The sequence below is a fragment of the Sorghum bicolor genome, chromosome 10 (assembly GCF_000003195.3).
Source record: "Sorghum bicolor cultivar BTx623 chromosome 10, Sorghum_bicolor_NCBIv3, whole genome shotgun sequence".
In the NCBI taxonomy this organism is placed as follows: Eukaryota; Viridiplantae; Streptophyta; class Magnoliopsida; order Poales; family Poaceae; genus Sorghum; species Sorghum bicolor.
This window is the reverse complement of record NC_012879.2, coordinates 23,661,064-23,680,553: the sequence shown is the minus strand read 5'-3', so window position 1 is coordinate 23,680,553 and position 19,490 is coordinate 23,661,064. Positions and strand designations below refer to the sequence as shown.

Genomic DNA, 19,490 nt, shown 5'->3' with positions numbered 1-19,490 from the left:
ATCTGGATTGGATTGGGTTCGCGATACGCATGCATACAAGGAAAGCATCTGCATATCATCGCTTGGACTTGCCGTGGGCGGTTTTTGGTGCTCAATTCGATAATTCTGAGGCGGGGCGTTGTAACATCTAACATAGACATGCTACTACTGCTAATAAAGGACAAAAGGCGATTACATCAGCTATTTTATCCTGACCCGAAATGCCCGACATTTCTAATCCATACCATGTCTCGACATATAGGCACTTCTGATTGTCCTATGTCAAGCTATCATAAGTTATGTTTACAGAGAAGAGTACTTTATCATCTAATATCTCTACCGCATCGAATAATTAAACCATGAAAATACATTTCATAATTTATCTGATGATGCTCATTTAAAAAAAACAATAAATTTCATTCTTGACTGTAAACTTTGTCAGACTTGGGAAGTTAGGACTGTTTCACTTAAGAGAATAACAGAAATACTTTTATTTTGGGATAGAGGGGCTAACTACATACACTAAACAAGGACGGGCAAAAGGCACAGCAAAAGTGTAGCCTCGGCAGGGGAACTGATCATCTTACCAAGCATTACCATCAAATCTACCCTACCATATCACTTGATGGCAAAATCTTGCTGCCAATAAGAAAAGGTAGAGCCTGTTGGGAACAGCCAGGCCCAAATCGCTCAACTACACTATGCTTTGACAATTCTCAAAATCCTTTTTTTGGGGAATAATAATTCTCAAAAACCTAATTACCTTGTGTAAACAAAACTACACTATATATGAATTAAGTAAAACTAGAAAATAGCTGTCATACAACTTGCGGTTTTGCGCACGCCATGGATTTGTAATCAAACCATTAGCTTCCAGGATCAACGTTTTGCATACAGGAACACCATATGATTGCAGTTCCTTGCCATGAAACTGCATCCAGAGCTCCAGACTACCTCCCATTGTGAGCATTCCATATATATGCAAGTTTCAGAACAGTTGAGTTCGCTCAGCCCACATGTTGCAGAGACAAAAGTCCATTGAATATGCATATTTGAAACTAAAAGAGATAGAAACATGCAATTCAGGTAGCATAGACTGCTTTCTGGTACAGCAATGCTGCATGGTATTCCACCAATCCAACAAAGAAAGCTTAGGGCCAAGATACACAGAACACTTCCTGTGAGCAATTTTTCCATATCTCCCAGTGTTCTCATCAAAAACTTTCCATGGTTTGCAAAACCAATGGCTGCTCACTGCATCTTCCCTCATTTGTACAGTCATATTCCAGCAGTTCCCATTCATGAATAATTAACATGATCTCTTCGTCTGTGCTTGTGGTGTATAGGATGCTTTCTGCTTCTGTCTTTGTCAGATGATCGTCTACTACTAGATTTATGTCTTTCCATGTGTTCATGATCACTAGAATCAGTATCAGATGTGTAAGTTCGGCGATGTCTTTTCTCCTTGCGTTTTCTCTCACGTTGGGTATCACTAGGAGAATCACTATCCGGACTTCTACTCCTGCCTTTTCTGTGTCTTGAATGAGACTTCTTTCTTCTTCTGCTTCTATGACGTTCACCAGAGGACTCAGATTCTGGAGTTCCATTCCGGATGTGATGATGTGATCTCCTTTTCCAACTCCTATGCCGCTCACTAGATGAATCAGACCTTGGACTATGGTTCTGGCTTTGCCGATGCATAGGGAGAGACCTGTTTTTCTCGGTTCTATTCTCCTGCTTCTCATATTTCATGCCAAGGGTTTCAGCACTGGCTAATGGAATATCTTCATTGATATTGCCGACTTGCACCATGCCAATATAGCTCTGATTCTCCTTTACTTTGGTGAGAACAGTTGTTATCCTTTCATCCTGGGATGGGAGACTAGCACCAGCAGCTAAATGTTTTTCAGGTTGAGATGAAACATGAGGCCTTTCTGGTGGGACCTCTAATCCCAGTTCTTTACCCAATGATTCTAGGAAATCCTCAGCAACAAGACGATTGAGAGCCATGTTAGCACCTTCACTTGTCTTCACAGGATCCACTGGTTGATTACTAAGAATTTCATCCACATCATCACCTGAGTCATCAGAAAAGATAGCCTGCATCCACAATAAATGAACTTGTCAATACTAAAACATATTACAATCATTTTCTAATAAACGATAAGTAGATGAAGACATTAAGCCCCTATTCAAAGAAGCCTAAGCTTCTCCGAACATAAGATTTTTTTCAGGGTCAATGATCCTTAAGCTTAGAGACGCATCACATATTTCCCAATGTGCATCCGAACTTGTCAATTGTTTGATCTCAGTTGACTTCTAAGACATGTTTTGATAAGAACATCCAAATACGGGACATATGTTTACCTTGTAAAGATCAACAGGTCTTTGCAAGCTGCTGGGCTCAAAGTCAGTGTCATTAGTAGCTCCCTGTGATTCGACATCTGCTACCCCTTCCATAGAAGCATGCTGTGAACTCCTACTCGAGCTCTCAACTTCATCCTTTGTTCCTTTATTGGATTCTGTCATAAAGATAAGGTTTTCCATCTTGCTCCTTGGTCTTCGAACAGGCATTGGCTGCAAATGTGTGAAGGATGATCAGATGCACATGTGAGTGCTAATTTAAAATGCAATTCCACTTGAAGCTATATGCTTTAAATTAAAGCAAAATTAATGTATGAAAGTTTGAATCAGTCCGTAAGTGAAAGAATACAGTAGAAACAGCATACAAATACACATATTGTATTGTAGTATATAAATGTCTACTAAAAAGATCCATGTCCTCTTCTAATTAGAGGCTTAACATTAACATTATCATTATCAGTTTTAGCTAAGGAAATGGCTATTATCGGGCATGACCAGGTGGGAAGAAGCATGACATCAAGCGATGCTTCTGTTCTCACAAATATAAATCAAGAAATGCATCTACCTAAGTAATGCAAGTATATGTAATCCATATGCACGCAACTATCAGAAGTATCGAAGTAATGTCAGCTATAAAAATTCATATTTCAATTTACCTTCCCCATGAAAGGGTCAACAATATCAAAACGTTTGCACAGTATTGGTGAAGGCCGCCATTCAAACTGTTCCCTTTGTGGATAGATGGGCTTCTCATCTTGTATCACTACAGAGCTCTTCATAAATTTTCCAGAAGTCAACATTTGGAAGAAGACTTAACATAATAATAACAATAATGACCAAAGTCACCTCATCTACCTCTGGTTGAGTTGCCGCTACAAAACGTTGCTCATTCATTCCAGGCAAAGAGAACACTGACGAAGGATCAATAACCTTTTTTCCCTTGCCCTTTTCAATTGCCTCTGCAGCAGCCTCAAAATCAAGCCTTTCTCGAGCACGATCAGCTTCTGACATAGTACTTGTAGGTGTAACATTTGCAGCACGAAGACCTCCCTTATATTTATCTCTAAGAAATTGCTCAAACCTAACTTGTTTGGCAAGATCATTGCTAAAAGGCTTCTCAGACTCTGGTAGGCCATCCTATTTGCAAACAAGAAAAAACCATTTCCAGACCGAGAATGAGCCATTGACATAACCAATGTGATATTAACAACAGCCCAGTGCAATAGAAATAACTTACAAGGGATATTGGCTTGACAAATGTGTCAATAAGATTAGATTGCAGTTGAACAGCGTCCTTCGCAGAAAGAGATGGGCTATGTAGTTTAGTAGTTCTATCAAGGGGCCTTTCACCAAGAATTTTCCCACGATTTTCTGCTGTCAACTTGTCAGAAGAAGTCTTTGATTTTGCAGAATCATGCCTTTGCTGACCAATATGTTTTTGCTGATGCTCCCATAACTTTCTCATATAATAGTCACAGCCATCTCCTCCACTAAGGAAAAGGAACTGCGGGTTTGTCTTACTTTTCTCCTTGTAGAAATCTTCAATATGTTTCCCACAACGTGCAACCATAGCTGCACAGCCGTCAATCAATAGTGTCAAGCTAGTGTCTTCTGGAGGAGGAACCTCAAGAGGAGCTGAGTCAGAAAACTTCTCTGTAGATTGAACTGGAGTTGGAAATTTGTGTTGAGCATCAAAAGCATCAGGGATCTCAGGAGGAAGGAATCTGATAAAAGCAGCAATGCCATTCAATTTATTAAATATACAGCCAATACACAATTGAATGAATCAATCTTTGGCAGTAACGATTTAAATACTCCACCCAAATTTACATGAATTTACAACAGTCTTCTGAGTTATATTTGATCACAAATTTCTGCTGTATTATTATACTGATGCAAAATAGTAAATGGTGAATATAGATATTGAGATACAAAGTGGTATAATTTTTGTATCAATATACATTTATATAGCCACTATAATTGTTGGTCAAAACTTATAAAGTTTGATACTTCGTATGTGTGCCAGTTATGACTCTGGGTGGAGGAACCTCAAAATGGTTCAGGGGACATTCGTATGGCACCAACGACGACAGCAATGATAAATTAATTTTCATAGAAATTATGACGTATGGTTTGGCGTTTTGTGCTGTTGCCAAAATAATCTAATACTAATTTTGTTTCTTGTTATGGTGAAGGGTATTTTGGTATAGATAACTAGGCCTTATGCTTTGCCAAGAGCTTGAGAGATTGAGGGGGTATTTAGGGATAACTAGGGCTTATGCTTTGCCAAGAGCTTGAGAGATTGAGGGGGTATTTAGGGATAACTAGGCCTTATGCTTTGCCAAGAGCTTGAGAGAATGAGGGAGACTAGAATTGTTTCTTCATAATTCATTGCTTGATTATATCAATAGAGTCTACAGATATTTATGTCTCTTCTACTTCACTCTTTTGCTAAATAACCCTTTGGGACTAATATAAATTGCAAATACAAAGATAACTAAACTTATAAAGATAACTGGGCCGAACTTTCAGCCCATCGGCCCTGGCAGCCTGTTGGCTGCCCATCACACTTCTATTATTCATAGCAAGCAAAATCATAATTACTGCAAAATAATTTCAAACATGATAAAAGATGCGCATGTAAACTTGAATTTTTTGTTATGTGTATCATGTGTGTTTGTACGGCTTCTCTTACCCTTTTTCTTCTTCTTTAATATAACAATACACAGCTCTCCCGCATGTTCGAGAAGAAAAAAAATCAAATAAGAATGCAATTATATTGCTAGAGTAGTTGGAGGTCAACGATTACAATGTTTGAATCTTGAAATGCAAACATGCCTTATAAACAGAAATGGAGGGATTATAATTTCACATATATATTCCATCAGTTAAACTGACAAGAATGAAATTTGGCATCAATACAGTTACATGATTAGGTAAGCTAAAAGCTTTGAAAGGGTAACACAAAGAAGGTAGAATTTAAAAACAAAACCCAGACTTCTGGAGCTAGCTCACACTGCTCCATCAAGATGAAAAGTATGAATCAGAGGAAGCATTACCGTTCAAGTTTGTACTCAGAATTTGAGGCAATCTTAAAGTTCAGGTAGAAACCTCTTTTTCTGTCATCAAGTTTGTAATTACTGTCACTGGCTGCTTTTGAAGGCTCAATATCAACTTCAGTTCGTTCATAAGCAAAACCTAAATACAAAAAATGTTAGCAAAAAATGTTAGTACAAAGGACCAACTTATAAGTATAAAGGGTTAATATATCAACCTGAAAGCATGATTACACAATGAAAGAACAAGTCTCCAATGTATCCATGAGTATGCATTTATAAAGACTTCAATCAGAAAACAAATATGAAACATCAAGATCCTGGAAACAAAAAAATGTGTGAACGAACCCTAGTTGAGTATCATATGATTGATCACATGGCCAGAACTGAATTCCATAAAGGAGTGGTTTAAACAGAAAAACATCATATGATTGCATAATCCCCAGAAGTACCAAGGTTGATAAGATAACTCAATTACCTGATGCATAAATATCTTCATCCTCAGCATCAAGCTCTTCGAGAGCTCCAATCCCAAAACCAGGAGCATAATGTCCTGCTGATGATTGAACAACTAGCTAAGTTAATTCAAAGCTGAGGCTACACTAATCATTAATCAACTCTCAACATCAATACCAATATAATAGAATAACAGGGAGACAATCATCATTATATCTTACAGTTAGAAATCAGAAGATTTCCCCTCATTGAAGCATCATTTCGTTTGTGGTCCCTCTCTTTCGACTTCTGCAATGTTTTCCTGTCTATAAAAGGAATCAGGTGTGACAGACACTGAATAATGTTAATAAGTGTTAGAATTAGGGTTTCTATTCAATTGGGCCAATCCTAAACAGGGCAGCCATATAGTGCCATACATGGGCCTCATGGGCCTACACTACTCATACTCCAACACCCCCCGCAGTCTAAACTACCGTCGCAGCGGAGTTTGCAGATGAACACAAAAAAAAGTACAACACACGAGCCCCCCCACAGACGCAGATGCAACTAGCCACTGGTGATGTTGAGGCTGGAGCGAAACTCGGCGAAGGTCGAGGACGGGAGACCCTTGGTGAAGATGTCAGCGAACTGGGAGGTGGTCGGGACGTGGAGGACCCGAACATCTTCGATGGCGACCCGATCACGGACAAAGTGTAGATCGATCTCCACATGCTTGATCCTCTGGTGCTGCACAAGGTTGGTGGAGAGGTACACCGCACTGATGTTGTCGCAGTAGACCAACGTGCTCCGAGAGAGAGGGCTATGGAGCTCGGCAACGAGCTAGCGGAGCCAGGAAGCCTCAGCCACGCCGTTAGCAACAGCGCGGTACTCCGCCTCGGCACTGGAGCGGGAGACGACCGACGGACGCTTGGATGACCAGGACACCAGGTTGCTGCATAGGAAGACAGCGTAGCCGGAGGTGGAGCGCCGAGTGTCCGGACACCTGGCCCAGTCGGCGTCAGTGTAGACGACGAGCTCGGCGGAGGACGACCGCCGGTGAAGGAGGCCGAAGTCGACGGTGCCTTGGAGGTAGCGAAGGATCCGCTTGAGAGCAGTGAGGTGTGGCTCCCGGGGATCATGCATATGGAGACAGATCTGCTGAACTGCATAGGTGATGTCCGGCAAGGTGAAGGTGAGATACTTTAGTGCACCGGCAAGACTCCGATATGTAGTGGGATCCGTCACTGGGTTGCCCTCGGCCTCTGATATCTTGCCCTGTGTGTCAACCGGAGTGGAGCAGGGCTTGCAGTCAGTCATCCTAGCTCGCTCCAGGATATCAAGAGTGTACTGCCGCTGGTGAAGAAGTAACCCGGCAGGACGAGGCTCAACAGTAACCCCGAGGAAGTGATGGAGCACCCCCCGATCCTTCATAGCAAACTCCTGTATGATCCGGCGAAGGAGGGACTCACTGGAGGCTGTGAGGACAATGTCGTCAACATAGAGCAGCAGGTACGCAGTCTCAGCGCCATGGTGACAGATGAACAGTGAAGTGTCTGATTTGGCCTCCAAAAACTCCGGTGTCAGTAGGAAAGCAGCAAATCGATGGTTCCACGCGCGGGGGGCTTGCTTGAGGCCGTAGAGAGACTTATTGAGCCGACACACCATGTCGGGACTAGAAGAGTCAACAAACCCCACCGGCTGGCTGCAGTAGACTGTCTCAGTGAGAAAGCCATGCAGGAAGGCATTCTTGACGTCGAGCTGATGCACGGGCCACCCGCGGGTGAGAGCCAACGAGAGCACCGTGCGGACACTAGCCGGCTTCACCACTGGGCTGAAGGTCTCGTCGTAGTCAACACCGGGGCGTTGAGTGAAGCCCCGGAGAATCCAACGAGCCTTGTACCGCTCAAGAGTGCCGTCAGCACGGCACTTGTGAGTCCAAATCCAATTGCCGATGACGATGTTGGAGCCCGACAGACGAGGCACCAGATCCCATGTCTGGTTGGCGAGTAGGGCCGCGTACTCCTCTTCCATTGTGCGGCGCCAGTGAGGGTCTAGCGAGGCCTCGCGGACGGAAGAGGGTACCGGAGAGACCCCGAGCATCGCCGCAAGAGCCCGGGGCTGCAGGGTACCAGCCGCGTGTCGCGTCACCATAGGATGCACATGACGCGGGTGTCGGTGAAGGAGCGGTGGGTGGTACACCGGCGTCGCAACACGGGCAGGCGGGGCAGCCGATGGCCTCGGCGGCGGTGTCGATGTTGCCGGCGGAGAAGAAGTCGTTGGTGAGGTAGGGGACCCTGGTGAAGAAGTGGCCACCGGTTGTGATAGAGGCAGCGGCGCCGGCCGGGCACGTTGCTGGTAGACGAGCGTCGGGCGAAGCGTGCCGATGGGGCTGGAGTCGATGGCCCGGGACCCGCAGCGGCCGAAGTCGATGGCCCGGGACCCATGTCGGGCGCAGGGGCGGGGGCCGACCCGGAAAGTGACCCCTCGAGGCCCGGGCAGGGAGCAGGCCACGGGCGACCGGCGAACTGGGGTATGGCCCTAGCGAAGGGCACGGTGTAGCAGTACCTGCAGGAAAGAACTGCATAAGTGGCTCGACCATCGGGTTAGTGGGAGGATAGGTCAAGCTCCGGGGTGGAAGTGGGAGTGGTGGTGGTGGAAAAGGGGAAGACAGACTCATCGAATACCACATGGCGAGAGATGAGGACCCAACGAGAGGTAAGATCGTAGCATCGATACCCCCTTGTGATCCGGGGAGTACCCGAGGAAGACAGAGAGTCGAACGAGGAGCCAGCTTGTGGGGAGCGGTGGCGGTGGTGTTTGGGTAACACGCACACCCGAAGACTCAAAGGTGATCGTAGCGAGGAGGGGTACCGAAGAGGGCGTGGTGTGGCGTGGGAGTTGGGCAGATAGCGGAAGGAAGACGGTTGAGGAGGTAGGTGGAGGTGTGCAAGCTCTCAGCCTAGAAGCGAGCAGGAAGTGACGCCTGAAGCAGAAGAGTGTGCACAGTGTCATTGGTGGTGCGAATCATGCGTTCAGCCTTGCCGTTATGAGAGGAGGTATGCGAGCAAGACATGCGCAACTGGACACCGTGATAGAGGAAGAAGGCTCAGGAGGCGGAGTTATCGAACTCCCGACCATTGTCACACTGGACGACCTTGATGGTAAGGCCGAACTGTGTGGACACCCAAGTGAAGAAGTGGAGGATCGCGGCGAAGGCATCAGACTTTGCACGTAAAGGAAAAGTCCAGGAATAATGAGAATAATCATCAGCCACCACAAGATAGTATTTGTATCCAGAAATTCTGATTACAGGAAATGTCCAGAGGTCGCAATGTACAAGGTCAAAAATGCGGGCCGCATGGGAAGAACTATAAAAAGGAAGACGAACATGACGGCCCAGTTGGCACGCATGACACAAATGCTCATCGTGAGCCCGAGTACATCGAATATCAGAACCACGACTGAGCTGCATCAGGGCATCACGTCCAGGATGGCCGAGGCGCCGGTGCCAAGTAGTGGAGAAAGTAGTGGTTGTGAAAGCAACTGACAAAATGGACGGCGAAGAAGGTGAAGGTGAAGCAACCGTCGGGAAGCGAAGGGTGTAAAGAGGCCCCGTGCTATCACATCGGAGCTGAGGACGCTGGAAGCCAAATCCTTCACAGTAAGACCAGAAGAGTCAAACTCCACAGAACAGGAATTGTCAGCTGTAAAACGACGAATTGAAAGAAGGTTGTGAACCATAGAAGGTGCAACAAGAATGTCAGGAAGACGAAAGGAGCCATGAGCGCCAGTGGCACCCACAGACGTGACAGGAAGACATAAGTCATTGGCGACCATGATGGACGAAGGGTGAGAGGAAGGAGGGTGGACAGAAGAGAGTATACCAGGGTCCGGGGTGGTGTGGTAGGTAGCACCCGAGTCGGCGATCCACTCTGGGCCGACAGTAGGTGTCAGGCCCATAGTGCTGAAGGAGCACGCCAAGGCCGCCTGGTCCCAACCGGGAGCGCCGGGAGGTGTAGTCCATGGAGAACTGGGTAGAACCCTGGAGGGGCACCAGCAAGCATGGCGGCCGAGCAAGGCTCGCCACCAAGAGCCTGGAAGGGCCACATGGAGATGCGCCCGGACCAGGGGTTATGAAAGGAGGGCCAGGTAGCACCCCGTGGTGGAGGCAGAGCGGGGGTGCCCCAACAGCCAGCACCTCCACCACGTCCCCCGCCACGACCACGAGGCGACCAGCACGCCCCACCCCCCACACCCCCGCTCGGCCCGAGGGGAAGGGGGCCCAGAACAGACAACTGTGTGCGTAGGCGGAGCAGACGGACGCGGCGGTGGAGTGGCAACAAGTGCGGTCGAGGAGGCCGAGGACCCTGCGGAGAGAGGCCCAGATGTAGACCCCGGCTGGATGCCCTGGGAGAGCTCCTCCATGACAAGATCGTCCCGTACCTACAAAAAAAGGTTGGGAACGGTCGCTGGCGGGTGATCCACGTCCGGAGGTGAGCATAGCGGTCGCTGAGCCCGCGAAGGACGTTGAGGACCAAGATGCGGTCCTCCACGGGCCAGCCAAGGTCGCCGAGAGAGTCCGCCATTGTCTTCATCTTGCGGCAAAACTCTCCAACAGCAAGGTCTCCCTGCACGAAGGTGCGGAAACTCGCATCGAGCCACAGACCCGAGCCTCGGCATTGCCAAGGAACTAGCCCTTGAGCGCTAGCCAGGCCTGGCGAGCGTCGGTGGTGTTGCGGACGAGGTCGTGGAGGTCAAGGGAGATCGTCCAGAGGATCCAGGAGAGTACGATGTTGTCGAGGCGCAGCCACAAAGGAGTCTGGACCGCGAGCAAGGCATCGACGAGGACGTGGTCGTCGAGGGCATAGCGGCAGAGGGTCAGGAGGACCAGGTCCCGCCAACGGGCGTAGGAAGGCGACTCAGGGTCGAGAACCACTAGGACGAGCAGCCTGATGATCTATACACCTCCGACCTGGTAGTGAAGTTGAGCCACGAGTGGATCGGCGGGATCATGCCAGATAACCGCGGCGGCGGAGGCACGGTGGCCCGCTAAGCCGGAGGAGGTAGCCCCAACGTCGAGGGAGGTCGGAGGGACGAGGAGCTGCTCCGCCTCGGCGATCTGGCGAGCCAGAGCATCTGTAGCTTCGCGCTCGCGCTCCCAGGCGAGGGCAGCCGCCCGGACCCGCGCCTGTCCCTCTGCGGCTGCTGCCCGGGCAGAGGCGAGCGCGGCAGCGAGAGCGGAGTCGGGGCGGCCGGCGGACTGGGGCTGCAGCGGCGGGGCTGGGAAAGTCGAGGCACCCGCGCCTGCCCCCATCTGCAGAGCAGCAATGACGTCACTGGCAGCAGGAACGGACGGCGCCAGGGATGAAGCAGGGGGCGACATGCCCAGGCCGACGACGATGGCGGCTGCGGCGGCCCGGGCATAAGCAGCTCCAGCAGCTAGATCCGCCGCGTAGGCAGTCGCGCCCAGGAGGTGAACCCCCTTGACGTCGGCGGCCGGGTCGTCCTCTGCAGGGGCGCCCGCGGGGCGGCGGCGGTGCTGCCCGCGGCGCCTAGAGCAGCTGCGGCTGCGGCTCCGGGAGGGCACGCGGCCGCGCCAGGACCCCGCAGAGCAGGGGCGCGCAGGCCTAGGGCGGAAGCAGGAGCAGGGGAGTGCGCGGATGCAGGGGCGCGCAGGCCAACGGCGTGCATGCCGACGTTGACAGAGGGAGAAGATGCGCTCGCGCCCGTCACTTGCGCCCAAGTGTAGTTGGGTAGAGGGGGAACTGAAAGGAAGTAGGAGGGTGGAGGGGGAGGGTGGTCGTCCATGGCGGCCGGCCGGCGGCGCACCAGTGGCGGCGGCGGCGCCTGGTTCGAGAGGGAGGGAGGCAGGGGAGGGTTAGGCTGATACCATGTTAGAATTAGGGTTTCTATTCAATTGGGCCAATCCTAAACAGGATAGCCATATAGTGCCATACATGGGCCTCATGGGCTTAGCCTCATGGGCCTACACTACTCATACTCCAACAATAAGAGTATATTATCTTATATTATCTGAACATGATACCTCTAAACTCAGGAGCATGCTTGAATGGATCATAACCTAATCCATGAAAATCCTCCTTTGGATGAAGCACGTACACCTAAATATTCATGGATTATCAGCAGATGTTTTCTTCATGTGTATTTTAACACATGATGCAATCATGAACACAAAATAAATAAATAAATAAATAAATAAATAAATAAATAAATAAATAAATGTATGCACACATTTTGGACATCTTGGATATTATCATACTATGGGTACACATACACTCACTTATAACCGAAGGTAACGAGAAACCACTGATCTTTTTGAAAATGAATTGTAGAGCAAAAGAGAAGCAGATTCTGTGAAACAATATTATGAAAGTAATTATCAATTGAGGACATAGCTTTAAGTGATCAATCATAAAAGCCTAGCATCCATTGGAGGCCAAGTTTGAAGCTTTGCTGTCCAGATAGCACAAAATACAAGAGGAAAATTTGTGACAAGCTTTGTTACTTCCCAAAAAAAAAGACCTGAATGAAAGAATATTACTTATATAATTGGAAACAATATGACAACATTCAAGAATCAAGACGCCAATAAAATGTCTAGCATACATCAGAGGTCAAATTTTAAAAAGGTTTCACTGCAACACAGTCCAAGACAGCTTATGTAATCGATAAGAGTACAAGTGCAAAAGGACCAATATCCTGATTAGCTAGTTTAAGTTGGGAAAACATGATATTTTTATATCTGAAAGAATCACAAAAAAGTGAAAAAAAAAGACCTTAGAAGAACAGATGTTATAAAGAACCAAACAAGAAAATACAGCCCTGTAATGAGGTGAATAACAAGGAAATATGCACATGCAATGAAGCAAAAAACACTCATTCTGCTTACAGGGGTATTTCCAGATACAGGTATTTCCTCGACTGACCCCACAACAGCTTTATCTAAGCTAGAGTTTTCGGCACTTTGATCTTGATCCTCATCATCCTTGGCACCAGAGAGAGCAAGAAAAGCTTTTCTAGCGTTCCTGCGTGATTCTGCAGCAGAGTTTTTTTTCAGTTTAGGAGACATATAACTCCAAATGATCAGGAAGAAATGTCACATTTGAGAATCGCAATGAAACTTTTGAGCAGAATAATGTTTTCAAACTAATGATAATTAGCGAGGCCAGAAGCTGCTATTACAAGGCATTGGCTGTAGCATTCAAGAGTTCTGACCAAATGAAGGGCCACACATCACAGAGAATGGCTGAACTTACCAAACAAACAAAATCATTGAAAACAAAAGGCATACCATACAAGGAATCAGCATGTGAGTCCCTGACAGAGCGTCCTTGGCGCCAACCCATTTTCATTAACAATGTCACACCTGTTCAAGCATGGTAATGACATAAAATTCAATGAAAGTACATACATCAACTCAAATGTTATTGAGAAAACATTAGAACAAATAATACCAATTGAATTTTTGGTGGGGACCACCAATTCATCAGGTATGGGACCAGGTATAGCAGATGGTCTGCAAGGAGATGTAAACAATGAAAAAACATATATCAGCAAAAGGTAGTTCAATTTGGATGCACTCATACACAAGTTGGTGGCATTTGAATACAATGGCATAGATGTAATAAGAATACAAATAGATAAATAATGAAAAAGTAGGAAACTAAAGGGCTCAAAAAGGCAACTAAATTTGAGAAAAATCCATAGAGGCCCATAAGAACCATTTGTTTTTGTCTCTTCCTCTCCATGGATCATTTTTGTTCATTTTCACTCCACCCAACTCAGGCCCTGTTTAGTTCCCAAAAATTTTCTTTTCGTCCCATCACATTGAATCTTTGGACGCATGCATGGAGCATTAAATATAGATAAAAAAATAACTAATTACACAGTTTGCCTGAAATTTGCGAGACGAATCTTTTGAGCTTATTAGTCCATGATTGGACACTAATTGCCAAATAAAATAAAATGCTACAGTAGCCAAATCCAAAAAAAAATCGCACACTAAACAAGGCCTCGGCGATATGGCCGCATGAGACTCCCACCAACAGCTGGGGCTCAAGGTTTGACCAGAACAGCTTGGTTGAATGGAACCACAATAAATAGCAGAAAAATGTGCAGAGAGATGACTGAAGAGTGCTTTGATGGGAAACATATGTTCAATAAGTCCATTCATTTATTAAACTGGTAGAACAAGATGATAAGACGCTAACCTCTCCTTTTGTTCCTTGGATGCCTGCTTTCGAGCGTGCTCTGCAGCTGTAAAACCAAAGGTATCGTACTGCTGAGATGTCTCCAAAGCATTACCACCCATATCCTGTAAATAGTGCCCACACTGTCAAATGAACTCGATTTTTTCAAGAATGGATATATGCTATGAAATAACTTCAATCAGACTATTTGTGCCTCCAAACAGCAGAAATTAGACCAGCCTTAAAAGTGGAATCTGATGTCAAAAAGAAAAGCTGAATCTGATCAGATCAACATCCCCTACGACAATGATGCGTATTTACAAGCCTGGACCTAAAACCAGTCAGGTGACTCTGGCAACATGTCTGTCTAAAAGCCATTCTTTAATTAACCATGTAAAAAGGGAAAGTACGAACAATTATATTGCAGAAAGAACAATTTTCATACTACAATCAGATCAATTGAGTAGCTTTTCAAAATTTTATTTGCAAGGTTAAAGAACATCATGTACCTTTATATCCTCCTCATCAAGAAAATTGTATATGCTTTGCTTTGTCAGCTCAGCTCTATTCTTTCGTGATGATGTAAATGTCTGTGGTGTCCAACCTGAGGAAAATCATAGTGCGTATATTATAAAATGTGTTCCCTCAATGCTACTTTCATGCATACTACTCCCTTTGTACAGAAGAATGCAATTATAGTATAGTACCAAGTCAATTCATTTTAAGTTTAACCAAGTTTATAAAAAAAATCAAAGTTTATGATACCAAATAAGTGCCATTAGATTCGTCACGAGATATGTTTTCATAGCAATACCTATTTCATGTTATAAATATTGATTTTTTTCTATAAATTTGGTCTTTGGCAAGGGATAGAGCTAGAATTGAATCCTTTTCTAGATGTAGTATTATAATTATTAAAAATTCAATGTAACATACCCTCTTTTGAGCCAACAGTATTGTAAAATCCAGCAGAGAATCCACCAGTAAATGCGCCATGAAATCTTCTTCTTCCTTCTTCATCCCTCACCTACACGCCACATGAAAACAACAATAAAACTTGAAGTAAATCAAATGCTACATGACTTCAATTGAAATCTCCAATGCACAAGACCAACAAGTAGGAAGAGAAGTAACTCACAAAAGATACAATTCAATCCATACTATAACTTAATAGTAAAAAATAAATGGTATGATAGCATCAAGCACTGATGTTACTCTGCAGATTTACTAATACAAATATAAGATCACAATGGCTACAAAATCACAAATTTATATTTTTGTGAGCCTAAATTGCACTATCCAAAGCCCAAACAGATAAACAGCATCCACATTATAAGGAATCTAACAACTAATAAAGAAATAGTTGAAAAATCACATCTGAACTACATGAATTTCCACAACCCATTCCATTATGAGATCAGCAGTAACCCACAATCAAGGTCTTAGTTACTGAACTATGGTTTGACTAACGCAGCACACAAGGATAAACAACAAGATTAACAGTATTCTGCAGGATGATGGAATTAAGCATCTCCTTTGAGAACTACTCCGTCCATTCCAAATTTTGTCGTTTTGGCTTTTCTAGGTGCATAGAAAGCAAAGCAAATAATTTGGAACCGAGGGAGTAGGCAGATATAATTCACAATTTAAATCATTATTCTGCTTCTGAACTTTCCTAGTTGACATATTGCCCAACTAACAAAACAGGGCGTAAAGAGCAAATGATTGCCTTAAAAGTCTCGAGTTAGCTTTCACCCCAACTCCAATGGTACGAGCAGAAAATTAACACAGCTCTATTTATAATATGAGCCACCAAAGCTAAACAGAAGCATGGCATCAAGTAGCTGATGACAGCAGCAGGCATGTAAGCAAACCCCAAATGGAAGAGTGAGTATGTGCAGTATCCATCTTGAATCTTGATCACAAGCAAATCGCACCGCAATTGCTCCCAAAAATACAACACCTGTTGCATTGCTAATCACGAAATTGCACGTCCCGGGAGAGCGAGGAGAGGAAGGAGGGAGGTGAGAGAAAGACCTCCTGCTTCCAGGCAGGGAGTGCGCGGAGTTGACCAGCCTCGGCGACGGCGCGGCGCTTGCGGGCGGAGGTGTCCTCCTCTCGCTCGATGGGCGTCCCATAGACCACGAGATCCTCGTCGTCACTGTCGACCCCCATGGTGGCGGAAAGCTGCGGAGGCCAATGATCAGGAAGCCCTAGCTCGCCAGCGGATTGGCGGCGCCGGTGAGGCGAGAGCGGGATAAGAGAAGAGGGTTCCGGAACGTAGAGGGCGAGAGGACACACGACAGGTGGACGGGAATTGAGATTTTCCCCTCGCTAAATTTCTCAGCTAAAATTAGTTACTTATTACTAACTAGTAGGTCGTTTTAGTTAGGCCGTGTTGTTTACTTACAGAATATTTTGCAAAATCGCTACGGTAAGTGTTTTGTTGGTATGTGACAAATATTGTGTAATTATAGACTAACTAGGCGCAAACGATTTGTCTCGTATATTTCGACCAAACTGTGCAATTAGTTTTTATTTTTATCTATATTTAATACTACATGCATGCGTCTAAATATTCGATGTGACGGGGAATCTTGAAAAATTTCGGGTTTTGGTGTGGAAGTAAACAAGGCCTTATTGTGTTTGAAAGTTTAACTACTAAAATAATTAAAGTTTAGCTAGCTAAAATTTAGCAAAGAGAATCAAACAATCTTTTTGGTTTTGTGCTCTACAGCGTGTCGCAATTTGTGGCTCTTCGTTAAATTCTTCAACTTGTCGAGACCCGGGCAACATAGTCGTCGTGGAGGAATAGAGCTTTTTGAAATTTAAAGTGGGTTTTTGTGATTTGCCATCTCATAATCGGGCTTCACCAGCTTATGCCATTATAAAACAAAATTCACCTGCTACAATATTATTCGATGACTTTGGGATCATTTTCTTCCTCTTTTGCTCCTGTTCTTTTTCTTTTTTTTCAATGAGCTAGCACCGCGACAAATTGAAGAGAACCAAAGTGGACCGTGGGGCATGTTGCTTCTTCTCTAATGCTGAGAGAGCGGGCAAGCTTCCCACACGATGAGCACCCCCACCTAGGATGACCCCCTCTCACCCTCACAGCCAAATCCCCCCACGCCCCACACCAAGCGTCGCTCCGCGTGTCCCGTTCACAATGGTCGGCCCTAACTCGCCTTGGTCATGCTACTGTAGCGCCTCTACGCTGCCCTCCCCCACACCGCCCATAGAGTACAACACGACAGCAACGTCTCCAAAAGTGACCATGGAGAATAGCAAGTACTTAGTACCGTGAAGCCAAATGATTTCAACCGTAGAGCCTCGGCGCTGGTCAGGGTCGAGGCGACGTGGCCATCCATGGCGTGGGACAGCTCAAGTACAGAGTTGTCCATGGCGCCTCCTTGGCTTCACCTCTACTGCTCAATTTAATTCCTGCTCTACTACTCGCTTTTGGATGGCCACTGTCACTAAGGTGTTCGATGAAATGTCCACAAGGAGAGAGGCTAGTGGTAAAGCTACCGAATTCCCCGTCACAGTAATCATAGCCACTTAAGTCAGATACCAAACATGATCTCAGGCCTTGTTTAGTTGCAAAACCTTTTTAGATTTAGGTATTGTAGCACTTTCGTTTGTATTTGACAATTATTGTCCAACCATGGACTAATTAGGCTCAAAAGATTTGTCTCACAAATTACAGGTAAACTGTGCAATCAGTTATTTTTTATCTATATTTAATGCTTCATGCATGTGCCATAAAATTTGATGTGACAGGGAATCTTGAATTTTTTTTGAATTTTGGGGTGAACTAAAAAAAGGCCTTAATCGAACTCAGCTTGTCTAGACTAGTGAAACAAACACATGGCATAGCTGAGACAAGTGAAACAAACACATGGCATTGCAACGTAGAAGCTGTGCTAGGGCTGGCCGAGGCCAGACCGACCAACCATGCTAGGCAGGGCCACCTTAGGGCCCGTTTGGTTAGAGTAAAACTAGTGTTGATTATTATTAACTATCGTCAACTAAAAAGAAGAAAGAGGATAAAAACTGAACATCCCCATAGACTTAGGATTTTTACTGACAATTTCCACGAGTTTTGGTGAATGTCTATTTCTGCAGGGGTTATCAGAATAATAACAAAAGGAGGTCCACATGTCAGATTTACATAGAGAGAAGACCCGAACGTCAACTCTAGAAAAATCTAGTAGACTCGGGGAAGACACCACCTGAAAGGTGGGGCCCACCTGACATAGGCTAGGGGCGGACGCCTCACCTGTCAGGGGCAGCCACCCAGAGGCTTCAACCAATCAGGTGCAACCTCGCAGATCCTGCTTCCACCGCCTTTGAGGATTAATCTTAAGCGTACATTTAAGACGGTTTGATCTGAGGGTTGTGGTGCTTCCTAGGAGGCTATAAATATAACCCTGACCCTCCTTGAGGAGAGCTTAGAGTTGAGAGAGAAAAACAGAATTATATTTTATTCTCATCTGAGAATTAGAGGGAGCCATTAGAGTCAGGGATTAGAGTTAGATTAGCTACTCCTAATCTTTATCTTCTACATAGAATTAGACTAGATAGAGGAAGAGTCGGGCGCCTGTGCTCGGAATTTCTGGATCTTCATTATCAAAGATTGGTATTATATTTTATCTCTCTTTTGACTTAAATGTCATTATGTTTCTATTTATTATATTCTTAGTTTATTCTAGTTCTACATTTGATATAGTTATGATTTGTAATAAGTTTATGTATATGTTTGCAAAGCGCTTAGCTCTCTTCACAGGAGGGTTTGGTGATAGATGTCATGTAAGCATGGTGCTTAGATGTCGTGTATCTTTAATTACACCCTATCGGTCGGGTTTGCCTGGTAGATCATGGGAGTGACAGTTCTGTTAAGTCTTTTGTATTCCATCTCCCGTTGATAAGACAGGTAAAACCATAGTTGCATAGAAAGTCCAGTTCGGTCTTGTCTTTTTATAGCAACGTTCTTTATACATAAATGAAGAGTTTTTTGTGCTATATATGATAGTGTAGCATTAGAGTAGATGAATGACTAGATAAATTAGAACTACTTAGGATTTTCTATCTCTTGAACTAATCAGATGTCTACCTACTATTAAGCTGAGTAGTCTATATCTAATCTCTATGTGATTTAATCCTTGGACTTTTATATTTTATATCATTTTTCTATCATGGTTTACCCTCCTGCCAAGTATGTGACTATGCAATCCAATCAATCATAAGTAGTCATGTTTTGCAAGTTGATCTCATTGTTTAAGTCCTTAGTTCTTTCCCTAGAGCTAAATATAAATAATGATACCTGGAATACTTCCTGGTGAAGTGCTACAATGATATTTAATTTGTACGCTTGCGGATCCTATATTTATTTTATTAGTGGGTAGTTTTTATACCATACTTCTGGCGCCATGCTAGGGATGAC

At 45.0% G+C, this 19,490-nt stretch overlaps 1 protein-coding gene across 2 annotated transcripts; it reads right to left on the bottom strand.

Annotated features, from left to right (window-relative positions):
- LOC8078300 (G patch domain-containing protein TGH homolog) lies at positions 447 to 16,383 on the bottom strand. 2 transcript variants are annotated; one of them, XM_021449124.1, is made up of 16 exons: positions 16,082 to 16,383; positions 14,981 to 15,071; positions 14,554 to 14,648; positions 14,066 to 14,169; positions 13,310 to 13,371; positions 13,147 to 13,221; positions 12,745 to 12,890; positions 11,881 to 11,956; positions 6,077 to 6,160; positions 5,878 to 5,955; positions 5,403 to 5,541; positions 3,581 to 4,067; positions 3,190 to 3,480; positions 3,000 to 3,116; positions 2,347 to 2,556; positions 447 to 2,079 (listed from the first exon to the last, which is right to left on the bottom strand). In XM_021449124.1, exons 1-16 carry the CDS (start codon positions 16,217 to 16,219, stop codon positions 1,279 to 1,281), a joined length of 2,994 nt encoding a protein of 997 aa, XP_021304799.1. In that variant the 5' UTR covers positions 16,220 to 16,383; the 3' UTR covers positions 447 to 1,278. The 2 variants fall into 2 exon arrangements, with proteins under 2 accessions (XP_021304799.1, XP_021304800.1); XM_021449125.1 differs by having other exon boundaries at positions 3,199 to 3,480.